Consider the following 16,693-nt stretch of genomic DNA (forward strand, 5'->3'; position numbering starts at 1 on the left):
ATGTAAATTTGACAAAAACCCAAAAGCGAAGCACACGCAAATTAGCAAAGTGTCAAAAAGTTTTATTCCCAAGAAAGGCGAGTTGAGGAAAGTTTTTCCCAGCTTGTAGTTTAGTTGTACCAGAGAAATGTTGAACAAATTTTCAGGTATGATGATATTTTCCTATGAATTTTAAATCACAGAATGCAGTTAAATAACAATAAATGTAAATTTATTCATCAATGAAAAAATGTATGATTATATTGGATGCGTTTTGAAGCATGACCCAACACTATTATTCCCCCGAGAGAACTTACCTGTTTTGCAAAGAACTTAAAGTTTACTTGGCATGCGCAATTCTGAGGAAAATGAGAAGCAGCCCAGGACGAAGACGAGTTAAGTTGGCGACAAGTTTCATGGCGCGAGGTCACCGAATTTCCACAAGGTTTTCCTCCAACCTTTTTCGCTTGGCAGCAAAATAAGTGCAAAAACTAAAGGCACGATAAATATACTATAGACTGAATAGGAAATATATATGCCCACGTATGTGTGCGATGTTTGCATTGGTGAGCTTGGAAAGTTTGATATTTCCTTTTATTGAAAATGCACTTTGGTGCCATGTAAACTTTGCAATCAAAGTCAACGCGATATGGGGAAAGGAGGGGATTGCAGATGGGGCTGTAATGTGCTGTGACTGCTATGTGTAACGATATAATGGCAACGACGACGGTAACCAGACATTAGGAAAGAGACCCAAATGCACTTGAAAATATTAGTTAAGCTTATGAAACTCTTAAGAAAAGCTTTGATAATATATGTAGAGATATATAAATAGGTCCCTTAAGCTAATCTCAGTTGCTTAACAAATACGTAACTAACGTATAATTACATTTTTCTTTAATTAAGACAGCAGTAAACAAAATCATAGTATAGCGTGTTGCTTATATTTAATTACATATTAAATTTATTCAATTGCTGAAAATGATGAGTAGCTAGAGTTGGCTAATTCATTTAATTCAAGTGTAATTATACATAATAACTCTATTATTACAAGTAGAACGCAACTAACTGAAATTGTCTCAATAGATTACCTCTTTTTAAGTAAATGTTGCTAGTATCCCAAATTTTCTCCAGGTGTATCTCTATCTACCGCCTATCCTTCTCCTGGCTGCTCCTACTGTTCTATTCGGTTTGACTTTCGGATTGCATACATCGCAGGAGGCATAAATAGAGTCCCCCAATAGCAGCAACAACAGACAGGAGCCACATTCACATCCAAGTTGGGGCTTCTTATTTTTAGTTTTGCATTCCGCAAACGCTGCTTCACCCATTCGCTCTACCTGTCTCCTCATTGGGCGAACGCCCTCCACCCCTTTCTCCTACTCCTTCTGCAGCTCCTGGCCCCCACTTTGGAGAATCTCCGATTCTCAGGTCGATTCTCTGGCGGAATTTCCAGCAGTTTGGTAACTCGTTTTCGTTTTATGATTTTTGCCTTTGCTTCTGGCTGGCCCCCGATGTCGATGCTGATGTAAACTGTACTCCCCACCTGACCATGCCGAAAATGCATTGCCCCCACTCGGCCTGGGCTCCCCTTTTTTCTGGGGCTTGCCACACTAGGCCTCTGGTCTGCCACATGCAGATTTTTTCAACTGATGGCAGTCAGTGATGCTGCGGCTTCATGGTCGGAAAAAGGTTGGCACACTTTGTAACCATATTGATACCTTAACAATTGGTAATACCTATTGAAAAGAAATCTGTTGGATTTTTATATCATGACTTAAATGTTAAATAGCTAGATTAATCGATGAAACTGCCAATGCCACAACAAAGTGTCATCCCAACTGAACTTCTAATCTTTCCACATTTCCTGGTCGCACTTGTCAGCTTGGCCCCTCGATCAATGAATTTGGGATTTGTATTCTGTGACCAGGTCTCGATTAGGGTCGTTTTTCTGCCTCCATGGATGTGGAGTAACTTTCGATGGGGGGCGAGTGGGTGATTCGTCAGATCCTGCAGTATGGCGCCCACTTGCCCAACTGCCAGCCATAATACTTCCCCCTCGAAATTCCAACTCAATGAGCTGCCATTTTCCTTTTGTTTAGCGGGTGTTAGTCCTCATCGGGCGCCTCGTCCTTCCCGGATTTTCTGCCCTGGTGAGAAGATTGTGTTGTGGCCTTTTTGGTTGCGAAGGGTTCGGTAACCGGTAGCCCCTTGTTGTACCCCTCCATTCGACGAATATGACTTTGGTCCTCGGCTCGCACATGCAATGATTGCAAACAAAGCAGGCAGCAGAAATGCACACAAGACATACACAACACACACAACACATACACGGCCACCACCAGACAGGACCCTTCTCATCCTGCCCAAAAGTTCGCACCCACAACCGAGTATATCCTGGCATATTGTTATTGCTGTTGCTGTTTGCATTTCCACCTGCAACGTCGCGTCGCATAAAATGCAATGAACCCTCTCAATCCACCAACATTCGAGACTGGCTGGTTGGGATAGAAAAGTTTATATGCACCCGTCCGTATGCCATGGTGTACATGTGTATGTGTGTGTGTGTGTAATAGAATCCTTGCTGAGCGAGAAGGAGCGGGAAGGTCCTGATTGAAGTTGTGCATTTTTCCCCTCCATTTCCAGTCTATTTGCTTCTCCTATTTGCCATCGCCACATCCTTCGCCTGCAATTCTATTAAACAAAAGCGTTGGGTAAGCGAGCTTTTAAACAGCCAAGAAAAATAATACAGCAAGTTAAAAGGTTATGATTTAATGATAGCGCATTGTAATGCACATGTAATTAAATTGAAAGCTGTCAGTTGGCAATATTAAATCATAATAAGAGCTTATGCGTATGGTTATTTGATTCTAACTAAAGGGAAAATTTAGAAACCATACTCTTAAAAATAACAATAAATGTAACAGAACACAAACTAAACAGCTTAAATTAACATTAAATTAAATTATGTTTACATAGTAATAAAAGTTGAAACTTCAAATGGCTTATTGAATTTGTTGGTTAAATTATGATCATTATATATTACTCTGATCCTTGATCTGCGGTACTAAAGTGTAATTTATGATTCACTTAACAGATTGATCCACCTCTCAACTAAACTCTCACTTTGCTGGATAGTCACCCCCTGCCATATTGTGTTTTTTATCTTTTTGTTGTGGAAAATAGTTAAAAGCTTTGAGGGTTTTATGGCTCAGCTGCGTTTGGCAGTGGTTTTGGTGGTCAGCCCAGGCGCACCTCCACATCAACATCATGCAACTCTTTTTATTTGTTTTATACATTTTTTTTTCAGCAGTAACAACAACATGAAGAGTAGAGAAGCGAAACAATAATAATAATGAAATAATATGAAAATGTCTGTGTTTGCTGCCGCAACGTTTGTGAGCATTGGAAAGTTGCTTCCCCGGCTGCTGTCACTTGGTTTTGCCTCAAATAGTTGCCCCCCCCTGCCACCAAACCCCTTTCTCCTACTAAATTTCTTTTTTTTTTTAGCCTCTTTTCCCCTTTCTTCAGATATTTTTTCCATTTTTTGTTAACCTTTTTTTTCCAGCGCGGGCGGCTTTTGGCGGTTTGGTCTTTGAGTGATGCTTCGGTTTCATAACTAGCCTTTTTTTGTTGTCTTTTTCTGTTACTCATTTCCCATTCCGCACAGACCCCCACCCCCACCCTTTTTAAGCCCCCCTTGGATGCCAAGTCCATGGACTTCTTCTTATTCAGTAAGTGTAGGTAATGTTTACCATTTCCGCTTGTCGCTTCGCCAACAACGGCGTGGGTACAATGAAGTTTTCGTTTCGTGAACCAAAAAATTCCCAAAAACCTTGCGGTTACGGGGGGCAGAAAATAGGTACGCGTTATATGAGATGCATGTCACAGTTTTTTCCATTTTTTGTTTTGGTATCATTGCTGCTGCCACCGAAATCCCCATTTGCCTAACGGTAAAGTTAAGCTAAAACCAAACCGACAATGCGTGCCAAGGAAATAGAAAGTAGATGAAATATCTGAGCCCCTGGAGAAAGGTTAATGAAAATGTAATGAAAATCAGCGTTTGACTCCCTCCTTGAAGTTGCTATATCTCCATTTAGATATATCGATTCGATTCGAATTATTGCTCGTAAATCGCCTGGGGACTTTGTATCGTCGCCCATAAATGCTTTAGTTGCAGTTGAACGATTTTCCAGCAACAGGAACAGAACAACTGCGAAAACAAGTCGTAAATGCTTTGCTAATTATTTCACATTTTCATTTTGATTCAGATACGGACCTCAAGAGAGGTTCTCCTCTGGATGTTGTTGCAATGTTCGAACAATGCCAGCAGCAATCTGCCAACAACAACAACAACAACAACAATAACAGGCGGCAGCAACAATCACAGTGCAACAATGTGGGTATATGGAAATATCTCGTAGATACCCTGGCATGGATGAGATACATCGGATACAACTAGGCCTAAAAAATAAATAAAATATAATGATAAAGTCGAAACTAACACATTTTATGGGTATTTTTTATATTTAATATAGCTCTATTTATTAATATAGCTCGCATAACATGTTTGCTAGAAAAAGATACAAAGATAGAAAGTTAATTCAAGGGTTAGATCTGTGCAAATTTCACACTCAAATGGTATCTGCAATGTGCTGATCGTCGTTGGCCAACTAAAAAGAGTATCGAAGCCACATCAGTTCAAGTGGCCTCATTATGTTTGAACATATTTCATATGCCAGCGGCACACAACAATAATAAAAGTTTGCTACGTTTTTATTTGGTGGTCTTCTTGTTGTGGTTGTTGTACGGGCCATTATAGTTGCTATTGTTGTTGCCATAACTGTGTTTTATTGTTGTTGTTGTTGCTGTCCGGTGAAAATAATCAACAGCAGCAACATACACATCAGCAGCAACAGCAACAGCAACAAAAGCACAGCAGCAACATTAAGACGAGGTAAACAAACTAAGAAGCAGAATGAGCTGCGCTACACTCGCCGAAAAGTCTGGCAAGTCTGCCAGTCAGTTAGACAACCAGATGTGATTATGAAGATTTCTAATTGAAATCCGAGCGAAATGGAGGACTGCCAATGGGCGCCGGGGGTGGGGCGTAATGAAATTTCATTAAAAACGTTTGCACTAATAAAATAAATGCTACAGCGAGCAAAAAAAATAGACGAAAAAAAAAAATGAAGAGTAGCGAGGAAAACAAAAAGCAAAGGCACGGGCAAAAAGAAACTGAAACGAGGTCAAGCGAGGTCAACTCATTTCATGTACCCAACCCGAACTACTTCATACTCTACTAAATATTTGTATGACGACGACGAGGCGGAGATTCATTTGTGCACGGGTGTGCGTGTATGGGTGAGTATCTGTGTGAGGCACTGCCAGTTTGCGAGTGTGTGTGTGTGTGTGTCGGTGAATGGCCATTGGAAGTGCAGTTCAGCTTTGGAACGCCAAGTTTGCCATGCACACTTGTGGGTTAAGGGGTTGGGGGTGGTGGCCGTACTGTCGGTGGGTTAAAAGGGGCGCCCGACAAAGGGGGTGTGGCTGGGGCATAAACTAAATCAAACAAAAGGCAAAAGCTGAGTAAAAATGTGGAGCGACGATGGGAGCACTTCAATTGAGTTTTACATAGATTTGTCGCTGTTGTGTTGCCTTTTGAGCAGCGATACACTTCGAAAAGGGTTAAAAAATAAATTAAGAAACTAAAATAAGCAACAAATACATTTTTTTTAAGTTACTCATGCAATATCCGCTTAGATATAAAACTAGTTTCTTGAGTTTGTTTATGAAGTTACTTAAATATTATTTGCCAAAATATCAATAACTATATAGCTATAGATTAATCAATTAGTTAACGGTTGCCAAAAAGAGGCTAGTAATTTTTTATTATACATACTTATATGTAAACTAATTAGAAAGTGTATTAACTGCTTCGGTTTTCCTCGATTTTTCCGCTGTCCAGTTGCTGTTTGGTGTTGGTTTACTTTTGTTGTTGATTTGATTTCCAACTATTTCTTTTTTTTGAGGGCACAGCGATGGCGACAAAATGGACAACAACAAGAGCAGCAGAAAAGCAACAGAAACTCGTTCGTTGTGTTGCTGTTGCTGATGTTGATGTTGCTGCGGTGTCAGGGCAGCAGCAACAGCGCAGCAGCAGCAACATCATCGTAGCAGCAGCAGCAACATCAGAGCGGCAGCAGCAGTCATGACTTGGCAAATGCGCTCGCCAACATTATCGTCTTGACCATCTCGTGAACTTCATTTGCAAGCGTTGTGCGGGGGGTTGCTCAAGGGGGCGGTGCCAAGTGGGCGGAAAAGGGGGGCCAAAGTGGGCGGTAAAAGGGGGCAAGGGAACGGCGAGGTGGGCGGTGAAATGAAGGGGGTCTTAGGTGGGCAAACATATTCACAGCATAGCAAGTGTTGCCAACTTTATGGCATTTACAAACACAATTACATTAGCTTCTTTGCTGGCTTCTCTTTTCTCCCTCTTCTTCTTCGTCTTCTTCTTCATCCTCTTAGCCAACTTCAGTTGGCCTTAGCTTTGCCGTTAGCTTTTACGGAGAAGAGGCGGCTGGAAGTTGTTTGGCGATGATGAGTTAACTGTTGACCAAGTGCGCAACTAATTTGCATTGCTTGGACGGCAGATCTTGCCAAACGCAAATCCGCGATGTGGGCAGACTTAAGCTGGGTAAATATATCTATCAATCGGATGGCGATATTCAAACTCATTGGCTGGTGAGTTGGGGATAACTAACGGTTGCAATTGATTGACAGCAGCCTAGATTGAAGCAGCGGTGGTCAGAATAACGGAATGCCTATGAAATTGGGGAAATGCTACTGCACTGTTTTTTTAATGGTATTCATTTGATTGAAAATTTCAATTTCGTGTGCTATGTGCAAGACTTTTGTTTAAGCTTTATTGCCTGCAAATGACTAGTGAATGTCAAAGTTAAAACAGTGTTAATAGTTTAAGAAAGTTCAACTACCAGCTTGATTTTTAATTGAAGATTAAAAGTATTTCAAAAAAGTAATAGACATAAACATCTTTGGCTTGATGAATGATTTAGGACATTTTAGAATGTTTGTGATTGGTTAGATTTACAAACTCCATTAAGTATCAACTGTCTAGAAGAAAGAATTAATATTATTTTGTGTTTTGTCCCTGCTTTTCTTACAACAGAACAATATAAGCTTTTATTATCACCCTAAAATATAAATGTGTAAGCTGTATGGTTTCAAAATTTTCTCCACCAAGACGACAGCTGATTCTTCGAGGACCTGCGAGAAGGCTCCATTCGCCATCTGAACAATTATTGACACGTGCTCGAGTCTCCACGGCAAACAAATCGAATGTCAAGAGGGAAGAGCCGGGAAAGGAGAAGGCAGGAGATCCTGGCGAAGAAAGGAGACCGCAGGGGAGTCCTTGATGCCCAGATGCATTTCCGGGGACTTCAGCTGTTGATTCTGGCCTCCGTCGTCCGCCTGCTGTTTTGTTTTGTCGATATTATCTGCAATTAAATACTCAATGCACAATGCATAGAGACAGGACAAAACAAGTAAAAATTTCAATAACTAAAAACGCACATGTCCTCGCACAGGACCAAAAGGAAAATAAAAAGTTAAAACGAAGGTAAGAAGGATGATGATGATGATGAGCCGGGCAGATGTTTAATGAAATTTTGTGGAGCGCGTCCTGCTGCGTCTCCTGCCTACACACACTCCATCCTCGATCCTCGATCCTCGATATCCTTCAGGGGTTGGGATCCTGCATTCATGTATATACACTGTATATGCTATATTGCCCGACATTATCCCCTAAATGCCGCCTGTCAATCGCACACGGGTAGGAGGAGAACGGGGAGCGGAACGAGAGAGTAGCTTCCTGCGCAGTTTGCGGCTCATCAGCGTCACCAGTTTAAGGAGATCTTGTTGTTCTGTTATCATACAACCCCTGAAACAGGACACAAAAGGTCGCGCATGCGCATCTCCATCTCCATCTCCTTTTCTCTTTATCTCGCACTCTCTCCCACTCGCTGGACTTATTGGTTGCTCTGACACGCGTTATGGGTTTTTGAGTAGGCAACTAACACACGAAACGTGAATATCGAATATTACACTGAAAGCTAAGTTGTCTAACAATTTATTAATAATAGTTATGTTAAAATAATAGTTAATGTTAAAATAAATTCTTCTAATATTTTTAGAGTGCTTTTATAAGCAAATAAAATAACTGTCGAGTAAAAACAAAAGCAAAAGGTTTAAATACTTAAACAAATTTGTCCGATTTTTCTTTCTCTGCAATCATCGAACGCCCCATCCAGTTTTTCCCTCCTTCTGCCGACCTACGCAATAAAGAAACCTTTTCAGTCCCATTTTCTGCCCCTTAACACATTTTCCCATTCTTCGTTTGTTGATTTCCCCTCGGAGAACCGAGAGCCCAATGAAAAGGTGCCACAATAGAGGCGCAGCGAGAAGAAAGCATTAGAATGGCATTTCTTTCATGAATGGATCGCATTTTCTTTACTTTCCGTCCTCGGTGCTGGTCTGTTCTGTTCTTCTTTCCGGAGAATGTTGGAAAACTTTGGTCGATCGACGATTGTCGTGTGTAAACAGCGTGCAAAGCGGTCATAAAAATGTGGCCAGCGGCACTCGAGGTCACATGATTAGTGTCACATTAGTTGATGGAGCAGTGAAGGGGTGTTCTCGATGGAGGGGGGAAAGGTAATGGCCAGAGGATGGGGGAATTAAGCAGTCGGCTTTATATCAAAAGGCAGAAGAGGGAAACCCATGGAGTGGCTTTTACATACTCGAGATGTGAAATATATTCCTGCACTTATTGCTAAAATATGTATGTTGGCAGCAAATTATGAATGCAATGAGGCGAAAATAAATCACCCTAATTTGTGTAGTGTATTGGAAAAAGTAATGTAAAACGCAGCTACATATTTGTTTTCCAGGAAGTCATAATATATATTTTATTTATCATTTATATCATTATATCATCATATGCTTTACTAACAGAACTTAAAATTAAATTGATTTGCTATTAATATTAAAACTTCAAAAGCTAGTAATTGAAACATTTATGATGTCCCTTTATATAAACCCATTATGGAAACCCATGTCGTCTAATGTTATTTTTAGATTCTTTGTATAAATTAACAAACAGCTAAATGTGTACATTATTTCACACAGTTTTGTTAGATTAACACCTAAGATTATTTTTAGTTTTTGGTTAGTCATCGCAAACTCTTGTGTTGGATGTTGTTAACCAACTTCCCTCTGCAGCCGACCAACTTGATCACTGAACCAATAAGCCCTCCTCTTCCCTTCTTTATGCTCATAAATGTATGTCAATTATTGTTAAAATACCTCATAAAAGCTGCTCAATATTTTGCCTGCTTAAGTCCAAAGCCCACATTGCGGTTTCAGTTGTTATTGTCGTCGTTTCTTTTTTTTTATATTTTTTTCCTGGTCCCAGGAAGGAAACAGCCGTGACAGATGTTAAACCGCATCGGACAGGAACCAGGATCCTGGGCAATTGTAGGACCTCATTGGCAGCTTGTCGAGTGCAGCACTCTCGAGTTGAAAACCCTTCCGGTGCGGAAGAACTCATACCCCCTGGCAAGAAGAAAAGGGGTGATAAAACCCATTTGATACGACCTCGATTCGAAAGTGATCGCCAGCTTTCCCAGCGAGCTAATCAATCGAACGAATGTCTTCCAAATCAAGACACAAATAAATTGAGAACAACACCGCCGAAGAAGCGGAAAAAAGAAAGGCCACCGAAAAACAAGTTAGAAATCTTTTTGTTTTCCATTTATTTCTCCTCCTTTTTTGTTTTTCAGTTGCAGCGACGTCGACGACGCATCATTAAAATATTTTCCACTCTTTGCTCGGTTGTTTGGTGTTAAATCAAAAACCACTTGAACGAAATAAAATCTTTCTCACAGTCCGCGGTCGCACAATGGCCAAATGGTATGGAATGGTATGGATGGTATGGTATAGGGGGGCGCAAACAAATTATGAGAACGTTCGGGATCAAGTCGAGAAGAATGTTTTCTTTTTCTCGATTCTGCGTTGGGTTCAGTTCAGTTCAGTTCAGCTCAGCTCGGATCGGTTTAGTTCTTTTGGGCTCTTTTGTTGTCCGACGATGTCGTTGTTGTTAAATTGATGACAACAACATAAGAAATGCTGAAGCGTGCGCTTCAAAAATGTATCTGCATGGTCGCCGGAGATACAAAAGCAAAGCCGGAGATACATTTCGGTGTGCTGACCGTTTTGCGTATCCGTGAAGATTTCTTTACCCGTTTACCTGTGCGACACAGACCCAAAAAGCAGACAATAAATCAATAATCAAGCCGCCGCCGAGAGAGGGAGATGGGTTGCTGGACGGATGGATGGATAGCTGTATGGATGGACGGATTGGTACGGAATCGGATTCAGAATCAACTGGTATCGAGAAGAGGCGAGTCTGGGGCCTTATCATCATTATTCAAAGCGAGCCACCAACGCCGCCGACACATTGAAATGGGTATAGAAAAATAATAATAATAATAACGAGAACAACAAACAGAGACCGAGGGAAAACAAAACAGAACCAAATCGAACAAAACGAGTTCCTAGAGTTTCTAAAAAGCCATAAAACGACGACGAGTTTTGATTTGATTTTCGAGATCCAATCGACTGGCATAGAACACATGTACACGCGTATGTAAAAAATACATTTCAATTCACACTCAGCCCATCCGACTGGGGTTCCATTAAAAAAAACCTCCAGACCAGACGGACCAAACACAAAAATGCGTGGATGCTGTGGGAGAGAGTTGGACAGAGCACATATTCTGGACGGAAACCTCGACGGAGGCAGCAACTCGTCATCGGTCATATCAGGTTCGGGGATTCGGGTTCCACAGGGCGAGAAAATATTAGACCAAATTATTATTAATTATTTAATATTTAAATATCATTAATTTAACGAAACTGCAAGCTCTTATTTTCAAGAACTGATTATGACCATATCCTAATTTTATGATATTTTGTTTATTTTAGATTTATTCTAATTAGATACCCCGTTAATTGTAGCAAGAATGCCTTTGGTATGGTTTTTTTTTTTTAATTTTTCTTTGTTAATTTTTTCTAGCAGTGCAGAAAGAAAGAGCAGTGCGACCGAGTCCAGTGGCAGCCCACGCCTGCGTTATGATTTTGTGGCCATTTTATAACTAACAGCATTCCAGCGGCGCCGACAACTGAGCCCAAAGTCCCCAGTTCAGTTCAAGTCCCCATCCACTGATCCCATCCCAGTTTTAAGACCCCAACCCCAAAAGGGCCGGGCCACACACATCGATGGTTTAGCTGATGACGACGATGATGACCACCGCTCTGTGCCGCAGGGAGGAGTTGGGGGCCAAGTGCATTGGAAACGCCGTCTGGTGACAGAAGCGGCAACGGGAGCAGAATCAACCATTCGAGAAGGAGGATGTTAAGGACCGATCGGACGATCGAAACCTGTTGGGGTTACGGTACGAATACACCCATTTCCTTTCCCGCTAACTCGACAATATTTATACCCTTTAATACGAGTGGGAAAGGAAAAAGGATGTTAAGTGTGATAGAATAATAAAATAATCCTATTTTGATTAATTTTAAAAGTATCAATTTCCAAATAGGATAATGCGATCTATATCAAATATGAGAAGCCTAAACAAAAAGCATAGAGTCTGCCCTTAAAAGCCGCATGGGAAGATTAAGAACGCAATAAAACGAAAATAAATATTTGGAAAAGTCGTAAACTTATAATTAGGCAAGTTATTGCTAAGAATATATTTATAATGCGTTATGAAATGAGTGAGATAAAGGCGAAATGATAAGCTGGCACAGTCAAAACCGCAAGATTAACCCCTTAGATCGTTCGTTTTTAAACATAATTTAGGAGCTTATCAAAATTGGATTTTTATCGCAGCTCTTCTAGTGGGGAAGATAAAGTTTCATGTTCGCACGAGGAGTATTTGCAAATTGCTCTCGATGATTTCGATTGGTGGAGCGTAAGTATGTGTATCTGCGTATCTAAGTATCTGGGTAACATTTCCTTGAACTGCCGCCGGGGAGAAGATACATATCTATCTACAGACAGTCCGCGCCCCACATTCCACACGTGGGCCCATCCGCTTATCACCAACCACTGGGTGCACCAGATACAATTTGTATCTGTATCTGCGGTCGACTTTGCTGTTGCTTTATGGCCTCTTTCCAATTGCCACACTGCGGCTCACATGTTTTGTATAATTATCGTGGTTAATGTCTCCGCGCTGGCTGGCTGATAAAACCTTTTATCAGTTTTGGTTTTCTTGTTTCGTTTCGCTTTTTGTTTTTTTTTGTGCTTTTGTTTTTGTGTGAGTTGTGTGCTATTTGCCTTTTAATTAAGTTGAACAAAAAATATTGTCAACGCATTCTTTAACGTGGCAACAATTTCAGCCCATTCTGACCTTGAGCCGAGTAACGGCGAATAGCAGCAAAACGCGATCAGTCCAAAAGATACACTGTATCTGCGGCGAATCAACTTTCAACGCAACTCAGTCTCGTGAAAATGAAAGTCGGAATATTTTGCAAACAAAAATTTAGTTATAATGGCTGCTCAAACTGCAGTGCGGCTCAAAACAAAGTTATTACGGCCTAAGCTTTGTTTGCCTTTCTGGCTCATGGCAAAAAACCCACATGACCAGATCGGCCCCAGATTTGCCCCAGCATAAGTATCTTTTTTTTTACTCTTTCTGTTTTTAGCCTCAGCATTAGCCCCCAACCACATGGCCAAATTGCAGAGTTGCCGGCCAGGAGTTGCCCAATCTCGGCTAAGATGCTGCATAATTAGCTATAATTTGTGAGCCAAGCAAAGTGAAAGTTCCGACTGAACTCCAAACTCCAGATGGGATCATCTATCGCTCGGCTCCATCTTGGCTTCATCTGCAAAACGGACGAGTTGCCATAGTTTGATGTCAAAGGAGCAACTGCAAATTGCCGGACATGCAGATGAGACATTTTCGGGAGTCATAACTTTTTCCATTCGAATTCGTAAACTGGCGAAGTAAAATTGTAAGCTGATAGCGACTCTTGCAAAAAAATAAATCTATATTTGCTTATATTTATATAGAATATTAGTATGATTATTATTGATTTAATTGTTTACTATTTCGTTACATTGCTTAGTTAGTTTTAATTGATTAAAGTATTTTTCCGGCTTACCAATGAGTGTAAAAGTTATTTATTTGATTTTATAGTTTTATACAAATAATCTAAAAATCGTGCTCTTTGTTACATTTCAATTATATTTTTGTTCGTTGTTGTTGCCATTATGGGCCTCTAATAATTTGATTTTCCTTGGCCATAAAAAAGTGATTTTATATGACCCGCAGACCGAGAAAAGTGAGTGATAAACGATGTCAAGCTCAGATTTTATTGAACTTTTCTAAACCTTTTTTTCCGAACAGCGAGTCATTCGCTTGTGTCCGATCATCGAAAGCTGCATCATTATGATCATTGTCATCGTGGTGATCATTAGAGTGGCCCACAAGAATGCATTTGCATGTGTCCGGCATCAACAGCTCCATTTCCATTTCCAACTGCAGCTCCACAGGCACCAGATGCAGATACAATCATAGGCACAAAACATTTTTCCACTCGTGATCGCGGTGCGTCTTTTGAGTTTGTGTGTCAGTTGCATTTACAGCTACGACAAAAAAAGCATTTCAGAGTTTTCCATCTTTATTTTATGATCCAGCTAACGGTTTCGGGGCATTTCTCGATGATGAAAACTCTTTCTTCGTCATACAAAGTCGTCTGTTTCTGGATTTTTAAGAGGGGCATAGCCGAGAAGTGGCTCTGTTTTAAGTACAACAATAAATTGAGACTTAAGGATGGAATGGAAAACCGGAGGGAGGGGGGGAGGAAACCACCACCCACGTAACGGGCGAAGACAACTTCATAATTCACTCAAGAAAAGTATTTTTTTCTTTTCTTTTTGTTTTGTTGTTCAGCCCAGTACGCCGGCTTCAATCTCAATCTCAGCCTACGGATGAATCGCAAAGTACATAAGTAGGTGGCGGGCTATAAGGCTATCCATGAGATACTTGGTGCGTATAGGAATTGTGCTCAATTTCCACAGACACACACTGTGACAATCGGGGGCCTTATCAACACAGAAGCATCATCTTGCACAACATGCTTTTATCTCTCTCTCAGTTTGAGTCGTTTGAGAACAGGCGTTCAGAAGTGGCCAGCAGCTCCATTCCACTCACAGAAATCGGGGGGTACGAACGGCGATTGGAGGCGTTTCGTCTATATGTGTATATAGGTTTTATTTTTTTGTTTTTTTTTTATTTTTGCTTGCTGAAAACGCAGCTCTCGGGTTCTCTCGGTTTCTCAACGCTGGGTTCTCGGTTCTGGATTCACCGTTCTCATGGGCAAATGGATGTTTGTGCGCCTCTTTCTCTCCTCCACTTGCCAGCACTTGCCAAATACACGGAAGAGCACGGGGAGAGATGTGCGAAAACTGGAAATGGAGGAGCCGAGTTGCAGCACACAAAAGCCGCAGGGAAACCCAAACTCACACACGCACACCCAACCATTTTTAAGCCAAAGGAAGTCCAGGAATGAAGGAATCTGAGACAAGCGCAAATGAATCGAAATGAGGCGAGCTGCAGTCACAGAAGCAGCAGCTAAAGCAGAAGCTCTCACAGGGAAAACTCCTGGCAAAATCGGGAAAATAGTACAGTAATTATCTGTAAAGAAATGAATCTCTTCATTACTTGCATTCTTTTGTTTAAAAAAGATTCCAATTAAAACATTATTTTATACCTATCAAGTTGCCTTGTTTTGATGTGGTGCATCATACTCGGTATCCACTGTATCGGGTCGCAGTGTCCCTGTCCCCATATCTGTTTCTCTGTTGCTCTTTCGGTGCTCGGTTTTTAGTCTCGGCCACTTGGCAGCTGTGTGCGCGAACTGAGTTGAGTGTGAGCAGCTTAAAAAGCAGCGGCTGCCCCTCCTCAAACGACCCCCTTTGCCCTGATTTTCCCCGCCCCCTTCGAATTCCAGAAGAGAAGCTTCTAATGCATTGGGGCTGTCGTAATAAGCGCAGTTTTTGTTTGAAAAAAAAACAAGAAAATTACGACAAATGGTGAGGGGAAATCCGGAGAAATGAGGGGTCTTCAAGATTGCACTCTGGAAATATATATATATGTATGTGCATAGAAAACCAAGTATATGCATGCGCCTGTAATCTCTGGTGGGGGGAATCATTCAAATTTTGTTGAGTTTTCTTTGCGAGCAAAAGTTTTTGCTGCAACTCAGTGACAATGAAGCCATCCCAAAAAAAAAAAAGCTTTTCAAGTAAGAAGTTTTCCTCGGGAAAACTGACTGGAAGAGGTTTTCAACTTTATCGTGAAAACCCAAAGTATGCACTTAACACAGTTTCATCAACTCAGCGTCTCAACGCTCTTTCTCCGCCGAACGCTGAGAATATCGCTCGTTTTCAATAAAAATAGCTTAAAATTGTAACAGGCGAACAGCGGAGAAAATGGAGAGAAGTCCGCAGAGAACGCGGAGAAACGGAGAGACAAGTGCCAAATGATGATGCTGGGAAATTGCTCTGCTCAGTTCCCGGTTTTGGTTTTAGTTTTAGTTCGAGGGGAAGTGCAACGATGACTTGAAAGTTTTTGAGTGCCAAACTTTATACTGTAAAGAGAGGCAGTGCACTGGGAGAAAATGTAGTCTTTAAGTTATGGAAGATGTTTATAAAATCAAACAAAAAAAGGCATAAGTAAAGGAAATTCAATAAAGGTAAAATCATAATTATTCTTAAAAACTTAAAATTTTTGAACTTACAGAAATAATTTGTCTTAGTTTTAAGGATTAAGTTGAAAATATAAATAATTGAAATATAATAAAAATCATATGCCATTTTTTTTTACTAAGTTAAAGGCTGTACTTACAATTTGATAAAGCTTTTACTTTTTACTTTTACTTTTACGATTTAAGGAAAGTTTTATCTTTACAAAATGAATGTTTTCTATTATTATGGTGATTTTGTTCAGTGCACCCCATCCCTTAAACTGGACGAGAATGCAGAGAACTGTGCGACTGGCACTTGCTGCTGCTTTCCTGCTTTCGCGAGCGCCGCAGATGCAGATGCAGCAACATCAGCAGTGGCAAAAGTAGCAACATCACAGCCGCGGCAACATCGCAGCAGCAGCAGCACAAATTCGCATCTTCTGTTGGCACGTTTTTACTTCCGGTTCGTGACAGTGGATGGCTGGGAGCGGGGCTGGCGAGGGGGAGGAAGCGAATTCCGATCCCAGTCGAGTGGTTTGTTTGGCTGCTGCATTTTTTGGAGCGCTGCCTTTGTTGTTGTCGCTGCACGTTTGCGGTCGTTGGCTTCATCGTCTCGTCGCATTTGTTTTTGCATTTTGTTCTGAAGTAACAGCGGATGCTGCTGCTGCTGCTTACCCCTCGCCATCCGCACGCCTCACCCCTCTCAATGCCACAAATCCGTATCTGTAGGTGGAGTTGCAGCAGCATCAGCATCAGTAAGCTGTAAGCAGCTGTCGGTGGCTGTGGAAGTCTGAGGATGCTTGCACCACACTCCGCTGAGTCGTTTCAATGGCGTTTCGCAACCGAAAGTGTTGCTCATCGGATTCTAGATGCCAGATTAAGG

The 16,693-nt window shown here is 41.2% G+C and overlaps 1 protein-coding gene and 1 long non-coding RNA gene across 2 annotated transcripts; one reads left to right on the forward strand and one right to left on the reverse strand.

Moving 5' to 3' along the window:
• Nucleotides 1-10,721: 10,721 nt before the first annotated feature.
• On the forward strand, nt 10,722-11,869 carry LOC116800980 (the record flags this gene model as incomplete). Its single annotated transcript, XM_032717970.1, has 2 exons — nt 10,722-10,878; nt 11,132-11,869. Coding segments are annotated over 2 exons (237 nt in total), but the record flags the coding sequence as incomplete, so codon positions are not given.
• A 2,460-nt stretch (nt 11,870-14,329) lies between these two features.
• On the reverse strand, nt 14,330-14,973 carry LOC116801220. Its single transcript, XR_004361857.1, has 2 exons — nt 14,836-14,973; nt 14,330-14,759 (listed from the first exon to the last, which is right to left on the reverse strand). It is a non-coding gene; the product is annotated as an uncharacterized LOC116801220 (long non-coding RNA).
• Between the last annotated feature and the right edge of the window lie 1,720 nt (nt 14,974-16,693).

Source organism: Drosophila sechellia, chromosome 3L (assembly GCF_004382195.2).
Source record: "Drosophila sechellia strain sech25 chromosome 3L, ASM438219v1, whole genome shotgun sequence".
Lineage (NCBI taxonomy): Eukaryota > Metazoa > Arthropoda > Insecta > Diptera > Drosophilidae > Drosophila > Drosophila sechellia.